The sequence below is a fragment of the Homarus americanus genome, unplaced genomic scaffold (genome assembly GCF_018991925.1).
Source record: "Homarus americanus isolate GMGI-L3 unplaced genomic scaffold, GMGI_Hamer_2.0 scaffold16889, whole genome shotgun sequence".
Taxonomy (NCBI): Eukaryota; Metazoa; Arthropoda; class Malacostraca; order Decapoda; family Nephropidae; genus Homarus; species Homarus americanus.
The window spans coordinates 467,383-479,406 of NW_024725586.1; the positions used below are offsets into that span (position 1 = coordinate 467,383).

General features: G+C 42.4%; 1 protein-coding gene across 1 annotated transcript; it reads left to right on the forward strand.

Moving 5' to 3' along the window:
* Nucleotides 1-3,065: 3,065 nt before the first annotated feature.
* On the forward strand, nucleotides 3,066-11,168 carry LOC121865258 (carbohydrate sulfotransferase 10-like). The gene is made up of 6 exons (XM_042364618.1): nucleotides 3,066-3,146; nucleotides 6,883-7,225; nucleotides 8,657-8,840; nucleotides 9,598-9,806; nucleotides 9,975-10,213; nucleotides 10,840-11,168. The coding sequence occupies exons 2-6, from the start codon at nucleotides 6,917-6,919 to the stop codon at nucleotides 11,027-11,029; spliced, it is 1,131 nt and encodes a 376-aa protein (XP_042220552.1). The 5' UTR covers nucleotides 3,066-3,146; nucleotides 6,883-6,916; the 3' UTR covers nucleotides 11,030-11,168.
* The last annotated feature ends 856 nt before the right edge of the window (nucleotides 11,169-12,024 follow it).

Below are 12,024 nucleotides of genomic sequence, written 5' to 3' on the forward strand. Positions count from 1 at the left end.
GCTGAATCTGCACTTCCCCAAGGACTCCCTGAAAACCGTCGAGGAACCGTTTAATTGGATGATGAAGTACTACAGACAACACGCTCTCAACATTCAATTCCGACAAGGTAAGAACCGGAACTTTATCAAGTGTCAGACTCCTGAGGTCTATGGAACACTTACCTGTAGTACTGTTGGGTTTGAGGGGTTGTCCTGGTGCCCCCCCCCCCAGTAGACGCTGATGAATGTTGCCACATCCTAGTGTAGTGAAACGTTTCCCCCTATACGCTGACATCGAAGATGCCAGTGACTTTAATTCTAGTGGAAGGGAAGGGAATGCCCAACCAATGTGGAGGCTCACCCACTCCTCCCTCCACTGTATGCAGAACCCCATCATCCTAGGCCTGCATTTTGTGTTTTCTGTTCTCATTGGGGTCACACCTTCACTGCCTGCTGCCGACGTGATCGTCCCAGATGTCGCTTCTGTTCACGTAACCATAACTCTGTCACCTGTGCCCAGAAAATCAAAGACCACTTTAATAGGGGTGGTGTGGGCTATGTAGTTGATCCCAGGTGCTGTAACTATGGTGGCCGGCACAATGCGGACTCACGGCAATGCCCCAATCGCCTGTCTGTCCCAGGTGAAAAGCCTCCCTGAAGACCGTGTCTACCACAATGCACCCCCCCCCCAGTCTACCGGGCCAACACCCCTCTGTGTCCCCTCTGTCTCCAGCAACGCCTTCTTCAACAACACCTGCCCCTGCCTGGCCTCATCTGGCTGCAACACAGCAGTCCCGGCCGTCTCCTAACTCAACTACTACTGGGCCTCCTCCCCGTCTCTACTCTAATGCTGTCAGGCCTTGTGCTCCCACCGGTGCCCCCCCCACAACCCCCCACCAGTGACATGACACAGATCATATCCCTCTTCCAAGAATTTACCAACCGTATTGAACAACTCTTCGCTACACTCTGTACCACCATCTCCCACCTACTCCTGCCACCCAGTCACTCCTCTCTTCGGGTTTGACACAAGCTGTTGGTCCCCCTGTGAGCCCCCCCTGCCCACGGCCTACTCCACCACCGGCGGCCTTCACTACTGGTGTAGCGTCTACCGGGCCTGCCCTGGTGTGTCCTGCTGCCCCCGAGCAAAGTCACCGTGAAAAAAAACAAAAAAAACAGAACTGACTCAACTGATGCTGACTGCGGAGCAACACCAACCGATCGCTGTCCGCCGCTGTCCGAATGTCGTACGTCTGGTACTTCATTTTTACCTAACACTTCACTTTTAACTGCTACTCAGCTAATTACCACCAATCAACGCCAGGCGGCCATACGCTTCACGCCAGGCGCCAGTCTATGTTTATGAGCCACAGAGATCGGATTGCTGCTCTCACGTCCACAAAAAACGCAAACTCGTAAGTTCATTCTGTTTCATATGCCGGGGGGTACAGAGTGTTGAGCCTCTCGGCTAAGAAGGTCTTCTAACAACGCCTCTGCCACTTGTTTTTCTTATAAACTAAGGTTAGGTTTAATTTATAAATAGCCACCTTCTAACACATTCCATAACTACGACAATGTCCAAAATAAAACAGTGATATAGCGGATTTTTTAAAATTCGTTTTCTATGATATATCAGCGGCTGTGAAGGCGTAAATAATTACCCCTGAATATATCGGAACCTGCTCCAATGTTAACATAAGAACATAAGAAAATAAGGAGTCTGCAATAGGCCGGTTGGCCTGTGCATGGCAGCTCCTGTCGAGAGTTACTACCACTCTCTATCATCCATGAATCTATCTAGCCTCCTTTTGAAACTTTCCAGAGTTCCCGCACTTACTACAAAGTTGGTAAGCTTGTTCCACTCGTCTACCACCCTATTTGTGAACCAGTTCCTTCCTATCTCCCTCCTAAACCTAAACTTATCCAACTTAAATCCGTTGCTACGAGTCCTATCTTGCTCGATTATTATAAGAACTTTATCTATATCTCCTTTATTGATTCCTTTCACCCACTTAAATACTTCTATCACATCTCCAACACTCTTCGTCTTTCTAGGGAATGCAAGTTTAGTTTCTTTAATCTGTCTTGATATGGAAGGTTTCTAAGTCCCGGAATCATTTTCGTCATTCTTCGCTGCACTGACTCCAGTGAATTGATATCCATTCTATAATAAGGGCACCAGAACTGAACCGCACAATCGAGGTGTTGGTCAAGCTTAACCTTGAATGAGCTCCCACTCGGTGCTACCACAAACTCTTTGGCAGATTGTTCCAAATGTTTTATGGACTTGTAGCTTCTTCAACCATTATGGATAATTAGGGATCTGTAGCTTGATGCAGTTGTGGGGTGCGTGGTGATATATACATGCACCTGTCCTATGGGTCGCTGGCCAGATTCTGAAGCAAACAGTCAACCCACTGTAATTGGGCACCTGACTTTACAGTTGGAGAAATGAAGATACTCGAGTGCAGTGCCTCCTGGTGTACTGTACCTACAGCTTAGTACAGTATGCTGTATCCACACTTTTGGAATGCTTTTGGTATCCACTTTCACAACAGTCGCGGTATCAAGCCTTATATTAGATTGCTGTTAAAGTTAATAGGGAAAAACTTTTAACTGGGTAGTTGTGAATATATGGGTTATAACGTGGCTTATGGCAACATGGTCTCGGAGCACGATATTGTTATAATAAGTCTTTATTCATTTTGCTTACACATGAAAGGATGAATAGTCGTAAATATAGTGCTCTCACAAATAATTTCGTCTCTGGTGCGTCAAAACCAGGCCAGAGAGTACTATTAAATTGAGACTCCAGAATATAATGGCAAGAACCTACACTTAAATCTTAACACATCCTTAACTCAAACATTAATTTCTCGTTGGTGGCAACACAGTGTAAAACACATTAGTTATTAAGAGATTATCTTGTCGTCTGAAATATTGCAAATAATACGAAAGATACCGCCTCGTAAACTGAAAAGAAATAATGAAAATCTGTTACGTAACGGGGCTGTCGCGACTCGCGAGGCCCAGGGCGGTCAGGGCCAGCTAGTCCAGTTTGCTTTTGTCCGTGTTGCGGGCGCTGTATTACTCTCCAAGTTCCCCACCACCCTTCCTCACCGACCTTCAGCTTCTGGTACATCTTCTACCATTACACGGTATGATCTGTAAGTGTATATATCTTTCTTCAAGACGGGATTTCAATTGTGAAAAATGTGCTTAATGGGGTTTGAAACGTTTGTAGGGGTATGCGATATTGGTTCACACTCAGGATGGAATGGAGAAAGGAAACTCACAATGTACTCACTGTATACATATTGTATTGGATGTAATGCAGCTTGTTGCTGGGTAGGTAGCATGGTAATAAGAGTTGAGTAGAGAGAGGTGGGTGGTGAGGGCGCCCAGAGTGAGGGCACGCGGCTTGAGGGACGCCAAGGTCGCTGGCGGGAGCGACAGCCGCACGGCTGCCGCGGAGGAGGTGTTGCTGCTTGCTGGTGGCACTGGGTAGAAAAGCGAGCTGGTCACAGCGGTGTCAGGCCTTATAAGGCGGGGGTAGGGCGGGTAGATAGTTGACCCCCGCTCCGTGGGCGGCGCTGGAGGCGTAGGCTGGGGAATTCGAGAAGGTTCGGTGCTTGTAGGGGAGGAACCCACTACACGTTTACTTAAACGTGTTTTACTATGTGTTTTACTATGATAATATAGATATTTTTACTTTACTTACTTTACTTTTATCCTCTTCACCACTGATCGGCTTGTTAGTCGCTTGGGCGATCGGTCACGTCTCTGTTACTTACTGTTGGCGAGTACTGGGCATACACTGGCTCCTGAATGTATCCGAACCTGCTCCAGTGCTTGTCAAGTCTGGTCTTGAAAGAGCTCGCACTCGGTGCTGTCATAACACTCTGGCACATTGATCCAATAGTTGACAACTCTTACTCCGAAAAAGTTAGCCCTCACAGTTTTCTGGACCTGCCGCTTCTTCAACCTTGAGCTGCTACCCCTTGTGGGGCGAGCTTCCGCCAGCTCCATGGGAGCACTCGACTGAGTAGTGCACTTTGAGATGTTTATACACCTCAATCAGATCTCACCTTGCCCGTCTGTAGTATAAGCTCGGCAAATTCAGGCGCTCTAATCTCCCAGGGTAGCTGAGGTGCCGTAGTGCAGGCACCAGTCTGGTGGCCCTCCTTTGGATATTTCAATCAACTGACAGTCCCTAGCATATCTCGGGGACCAGGCGGGGTGACAGTACTCCAGACGGGGAAGTACTTCACTCTTGAAGATCGTTACGAGGGTCGGACCGTCTAGATATCTGAACGACTTTCTAATAAGTCCTAATAATTTAGTTGCCTGATTTACATTCTTCTCACAATGGCCCAAGAACCTCAGCTCATTGTCAACATACACACCTAGGTCCTTTTCACATTCAGTCTCAATTAATGCAGTTTCTTCGCCCCGTTGAGACATATGATACGCCTCCTTACCGTTGGTACGTCCCAGGTGCAGCCTCTTACACTTCGTGACATTGAATCTCAGCAGCCATTTCTTCGACCATTCTTGAAGCTCACAGAGATCCTTCTGCAGTTCTTTACAGTCTGCTCGGTTCTTAATTTCCCGAAATAACTTTGCGTCATCCGCGAACATTTGTATGGAGGAGTGTACAACGTCAGGCATGTCATTTATGAAGCAAACAAACAACACCGGGCCCAATACACTACCCTATGCTATGGTACCCCGCTTGTGACGGGTACACATGATGATTTCGTGCCATTAATCACCACACTGCTTGCGGTCATTGAGAAAGTCCCCAATCCACGCTTGGACATTTCCCCGAATCCCGTACCCATCCAGTTTAATTTTCAGTCTTTCATGGGGTACACTGTCGAAAGCCTTGGCACAATCTAGGTTTATATTGTCGATATTACCACCCCGTTCTAGAATTTGGGTCCAAATATCTAGTTCTTTGAATAATTGTGTTAAGCAGGAGCGCCCCGGCATAAGACCGTGTTGGCAATCCTTTACAAGGTTGTTTCGTAGTTGATGTTCCATCATGGCATCTCTTATAATGCTCTCTAATACTTTACATACTATGCTGGTCAGGCTCACCGGTCTATAGTTATTTTCATTGGTTGATTACGTCCAAGAGGCAACGAACTCACTAGAAGACCCTGTCAGGTGCAACTTAGAAGACAACAAGTGAGGCTCAGTAGTACCACCAAGGTGAGGGGTAACTAATGAAGTGCATCTAAATTGTCAGGTTAAAAAACCTGGTGACATATGTGATCAGTGACTCCCTGTAGCAGGTCCCTGACAGTACAGGGGGTAGTGCTGTAGCGTGTTAAGTATGTGATCAGTTGGATGTTGTCCGGTGACAAGGCTTCCAAAACAAAACAAATTCTTTACCCCGGACCGTTGTGTGAGTTACCCCATATTACCCATCATCATGTTAATATTTAGGGTATTTGTATAAAATACAAAATAACAATAAAATGCCGTAAATGTTTGTAACAAAATGACATTACAGCATTCTAATAATAAAAAAATCTTATATGAAAAATTAATCACTTGTGATGAAATGAATGTGGGGCTTAATTTTTCTTTGTGAAAATTATTTGGTGCACAGTAACAAAACCAAAATATTTCCTTTGTAAGTCCCCTTAATGTCTATTTCACAGCAACAGAACCGTTCAAAAAAGCACTATACCCGAAAGATTGTATACATTGTAGGCTACCACGCACCTAAAGACAGAAAGTTTCATGTCAGTGTTACATTATTTATCATAGAACCAGAGGAATGCATTATACTACCATTAGTTTAACAGTAATCCATAAACTAAAGACAACTCCAAATTTGTGCAACGTACAGTTTTATGAAGTCCTGGCATCAGATTCTTTGCAAGTAGCATTACTTGTCACATTTCTAACAGTTTTGGAACTTTTGTTACTTAAAACTGTTCCTCTTGGATGTCTTTGTCAGATATAGCTTACTAAAAAAAGCTCAACAGTTGCAGCATACTACTGATCGCTTTTTAGTTTGGGGAAGCATATCATTCCAGCTGCATTTCTTTGCTGAAAACTATGTTCAGGACAGTTTACCCCAGTCCGCGGCGGCCAGTCGGCCGCGGCGAGTTTCCGCGGCCAGTTGGGCTGCGGCCAGATGGCGGCGGCCAGTTGTCCCATTCCTCATTATCATACCTGTTTATCTTATATTCGTTATTTATTAATATCAAACAATAAATAATATTCTAAAGTGAGTTTGTTCTGTTCTAAACGAATATGTCTGTTTACCCTAAAGTCTACATTTATACCCCCAAATTTGCCCATTTACCCTAAACAAACACTGCCCTAAACTCTACCCCAGCAAAGGCTTGATTTTCCTAAATAGGGTAATTACCCTAAAAGTGGAAGTACTGACCGGTGACATGACACAAGTCTGCTTGAACTGAAACTTAACAAAATATGAACTAGATACTTTGACCTTGACTGTTGTTAGTTAGGCGGATAATTGTCTCATTTTGCTCAATGTTTGATGTTTAATGCAATGGAGATATTGTTTTTTGTGAGTTAATTTGGAAATTGAATAAAAAGAAAATAGCGCTTCAACAACCTCCACCCCAACACCATCTTCATTGCATTAAGCATCAAACATTGAGCAAACTGAGATATGATTTTCGGCTACACTAAAAATAGTCAAGATCAAAATAATTACCAATATTTTTCTGGCCGATTATACTTACGTATTATTTTTACACTAGGGACAATAATCTTACTGCTGCAATTAACATCAACGACTCACAGCCTGCGTTAGTAAGGAACGTTTGACTAGTGCGAGGCAGGTATGAGTTTAAATATCTTTCATCTATATATTTATTTATGCATTCCTATCCTATTTACGACCTATTATAGCTGTGAGGAAAGCATCCGCAAGACAGTGATAAACATGGCTAGGATGAGAAGGTCTTGCGTCACGGCTAACTCCAAGATCACTCACTGTCACGTTGCTGTTCTGCTGTTTATTGCTACCATCCTGCTGTACACCCAGTCACTACTGCAGACGGGGAAATACTCCATAACCACAGATGGAACACGTAGAGGAGGAAATATTACGGAAAATATGACGAGGAATAAGACTAGGGATGGCAGAGAGGAACGGCGAGTCAAGTTAGCTTCTCACAAACCCCTACACGAGCCAGGCATCAGCACTGTCAACATCTCGGCTTCCACACCTCGTAATAAACCATACTGCACGGTAAGTTGGGGTAGATGGCCTGTGTCAGGGAAGAATACAGATCCCTGATACTTAGACAACTCCAGATTATTTCACTAGACTAGACAACAGATTATTTCACCTGATGATTGGACACCCCAGATTATTTCACATGATGATTAGACACCCCAGTTTATTTCATCTGATGATTAGACAGCCCAGATTATTTCACCTTAATGCTAACCTAACCATAAAAGGTATTGGGGTAATGTTAAGCCAGTGTAGTTATAGTTGTTATTACCTGAAGAAATAAGATATATTTTGGGTCTTATTCTCGGTAGAAAAAAACAATTCTAACAGACCATTTTGCGGCGACATGTTTACTGCAAGAGTTTGAGGAATTTTCTATTATTTCTACGATAATTTTCCCCCCGACTATAAGGGATAAGAAGTAATGCCTGATTTCATTATTTTTGTGTTATTTTGATGTGAGTTTGGTAGTCTCGTTGATCAATAATTGAGCTAGACATTTTTCCCCACTTTACCAGGGTTGAGAAATTTGAGATTGCCTTACAATATTTGGGTAACACTATTCTAACTAACATACATATTACTTTGGCAGGGGAAAATTTAACTTAATTTCATAGGTTAAGTTAAACTACCAACATTTCTGCTGTACTGAGAGGTGAAGAGAAACTGATAGAAGACTTTATTGAGGTCAGCGCCCGGAGAACTGTTAGGTAAACAATGAAGACGCTAGGCTGGTTGTTCCACTGGTTACCAAATATCCAAATATTTTACTTTTTATCGTTACAGCCTACAGCTGTTTATTTACTTTCTGTGAAATCTACGTGTGTTAGTTTTATATATTTCAAATTAGAAGAGGTATACTTTAAAACGTATACTACATATGTATACATAACAACACTACGTACGCCAAGTTGACGAAACGTTATTGAGGTGAACGTGAAGTCCTCTTGTATGTTACGGTACCTCTTGTGTTACGGTACCTCTTGTGTGTTACGGTACCTCTTGTGTTACTTTACCTCTTGTGTGTTACTTTACCTCTTGTGTGTTACTTTACCTCTTGTGTGTGTTCCGGCACTTGTGTGTTACGGTACCTCTTGTGTGTTACGGTACCTCTTGTGTGTTACGGTACCTCTTGTGTGTTACTGTACCTCTTGTGTGTTACGGTACCTCTTGTGTGTTACGGTACCTTCTTGTGTTACGGTACCTCTTGTGTGTTCCGGTACCTCTTGTGTGTTACTTTACCTCTTGTGTGTTACTTTACCTCTTGTGTTAATTGCAGGTAAATTTCTTGAATGTTAAAAGGTTATCACGTTTTAATAAAATAATTAATAAGTAACACACAGTCCATGTAATTTAAGTGTTGCGACGTTATTTACTGCTCGTGCTGACCGTGTTTTATGAAGCGGAACCCAGCAACACATATGATACATACACTCTATGCAGGTACCTCGTGTGTTGCCGCGGGAGCTGGAGGCGCGGCGGAAGAGGGCGCGGGAGGCGTGTGACAGGCTAAAGGATGAATTACCAGAGCGGTGGAGGCCAATGAAGGGCACAGGCCCAGCTACAGGCATCCTTAATAAGCTACGCTGGGACCACCTTCACCACCTCGTCTACTGCATGGTCCCCAGCTGATCATGATCTTTTGGTTCTCGTTACTGGACTGAGAGAGAGAGCTGGGCCAGACTCCACCCCCAGAGCAGTGGACCTTCTGTAGGCTCTGGGCCACATTTATCACTGTAAATATAGTGAAGGGCGCCAGAACTTTGGACCTATATTCAAGAAAAAATCTCATTTATACTGTACAGTTATTTGCAGTTTACACGTCTAACTGTTACCAATAAATACATTTACATTTGGACAGGACGAGTTTATTTACCCCAGTGGGAGGGCTGGCTCTCTCTCTGGGGTAAATGCACATCCTGTACACCACAGACGGGGCAAACACGCAGTCCCCCCTCCCCCTTCCCCCCCTCTCTCTCAAAATATAAAGTTGTTATTACATATTTTAATTAATTTTCCTCTTAGAAAGAATCCCAAATAAATCAAAATTGTCTTATAAACCCTCGCGGACTCCACAATAAGGTTCCTCGGGACCACTGCTCCACGCAACTGACATTTATTACAACCAGTGAAGGAAGTATCCCTCTCCCCACCCTCAAAGGTTGTTCACTGCTGCCCTACATGTGTCTACGATATTTGAGAGTCGTGCAATATATTCCCATGACAGATAATGTGAGAAATAAGGTAACTCTTAAGCAATGACACGAAGTTGGTAGTCAAAAATTACTGTACACTAAGGCGGCACAGATTGAAATATTACACAGAGAATCTTTGAGGCTCTGGTTTACCTGTACAAATACCTCTACAAGTTTTGGTTTATTCTCAGGTGGCATCAACGACCTGGGCATGGCATCTCTTGAGGGCTGTGGGTGTAAAGGACTCTGTGATCGCTGCCCAGAGGAACCCACACATCCTACTGAAGGAGCTACTACCCTCTCCTAGTGTTAAGGATTATGATATAGGTTTCGTCGATGATGCCCTAAACTTCGTCGTCTCCCGACACCCCTTCCACAGGCTCGTGTCTGCTTATAAGGTGAGGATATTGTTCACCTTCAGAGTGAGAGTGATGGTGTGTATAATGTTTACCTACAGTATGAGGTACAGAGGTGGAGCACTACAGTGTGTGTGTGTGTGTGTGTGTGTTATATCACCCACAAAATCCAACTACATAATTTGTAGAAGTATTTATTTATTTTTTCAGAATAAGATCGTAGAAAGCCACAGACACGAGCCTAAATCCGTTAAACTACGGCGGATCATCAACAGCTTACACCACGACCCCAGTGTTACAATACCCCCCTTTAGGGAATTTTGCCGCCATGTTGCCGACGCCGTTGAGGCCTGGGCGAGGAACCCCAACACCGCACCCAAGCCAAACCATCACTGGATACCCATAACATACATGTGTTCACCCTGTATCCTGAATTACGATATTTATGGGTAAGGATTATAATTACTCAAGCAGGAATTGTAGGTTGAGGATATGAGTTAATGGATGCTGATATTTCTACACATTGAGTATCTTTTTTCAGTCACCTTTAACATTTTTCTTACACTGTCCCTATTATTGTTCCCTTCATTGAGGTATCTACATTTCCTTAGTTGATACTACACTAAAGTTAGTGAATTAAAGACAATATAATACAGTAGATATCTGTCTTTAGTATTATTGCAGTAAACATCAGATTTTTCCTACTGTGTCTCTGTGTTGCTAAGATAACTGGTGGTCACAGATTAAGGTTGACAACACAAGCTCAAAAAAGTTGTCAGGGCAAACTTTTTTTGGAGTGAGCCAGTACAGTACATGCCCTGTACATGCTAACATTGTGTAACAGAGACGTAACCGACCACCAATTAGTGACGAAGAGGATAAAGTAAAGTATGATTAATTAGATAATTCGTCATTAGATGTCGCCACTAAAAATCACAACAAAACAATATTTAATCGGTTATTTCTTATAACTCATCCACAAACAGACTTCAAAGGCTGATTTAAGTTCATCACTGTAGTTCATATCTTATTTGAAGACTTTACACTATGTAACACAACTGTCCCAACATTTCAGCAAACTGGACACGATGGATTCAGACACCAAATTCATAGCTGATCAGTGCGGCCTGAGGCACAAGATAGATGTGAGTGTGAGAATGAACCCGTCCACATCACAGGACAACAAAACAAACTCAACCGAGAAGACGAAGAATGATAAGTCAACTCCCAGTGACAGACCAACACTAAAAAGCACAAGCTTTTAGATAAACACAAAGACATGAGTAAATATAATAAAACTAATAAAAACAATACAATGAAGGAAGTGTCACTCCAAAAAGACAAACAGACTAAAGATGTTTCTAAACCTGAAACAGAAGATGATCAAATTAAGATTCTTTTGCAGAGAAGTTATGAAGATTATATGAATGAATTGTCTGAAGAACAAGTACTCAGACTATACAACGTGTTCAAATTCGATTTTGAAATATTCGGATACACCATCCATGATTATAAATAATGATTATAATGAGCCACATCCTTACTGCACATTGTAATCTTTCTGTCGTCATGTGATGTTAACACTAAACATATTTACGAGACCAGCACGGCCATATGACAAAGAAACTTATAATGGCTCGGCTTACGGGCTCAAATTTGACAATTCTGTTATCACTAAAAAACCCTATTGTACCAACGTTTAAAATGCTCTCCCGAGGTAGCACTAATTATTGTGTATACCTGTACCTGTGTTATATATATATAGGTTTATTATATACAAACTACAGAACTAAACTATTCAATTTGGATTAGTAATGAAGATTGTTAGTGTTGAATCAATGTTGTTTACCAGGTATATATAGTGTAGATAATGTACAGGTATTTCATCAAACATAAAGAATAAAGAACATTTTATTTTCACTCCTAGTGTAACGGGCCGAGTTTTCTCTTTTCAATAATTTACCATCCAGTTATTCTTTTCAATGAGTATCCGGTTTTATATACTTAACCTTCTTCAGTTCCTAACACACATACTTACTTTATATATTCTACACTAGAATCATGAATGACGAGTTGGAGTTTATCAGTCAATACACATGTGAATGTTTACATGAAAAAATTTAAATTTAGCCTCGATCATTCCACTAATATTTATTTTTCTCACTTAAGCTTCTCATACATCAACTCATTAAATATTGGTAGGTTCCATCAGCGAGTCTTGTTTTTAAACCTTTACATACAGATTTAAATTTGAGATGAG

Bases quoted from the DNA above. Each gene is read 5' to 3' on its own strand.
- LOC121865258 (XM_042364618.1), top strand. From the start codon at position 6,917: ATGGCTAGGATGAGAAGGTCTTGCGTCACGGCTAACTCCAAGATCACT. The intron at 8,841-9,597 runs GCTGATCATGAT...TGGTTTATTCTC, and splicing joins CGTCTACTGCATGGTCCCCA to AGGTGGCATCAACGACCTGG. The intron at 9,807-9,974 runs GTGAGGATATTG...TTATTTTTTCAG, and splicing joins GGCTCGTGTCTGCTTATAAG to AATAAGATCGTAGAAAGCCA.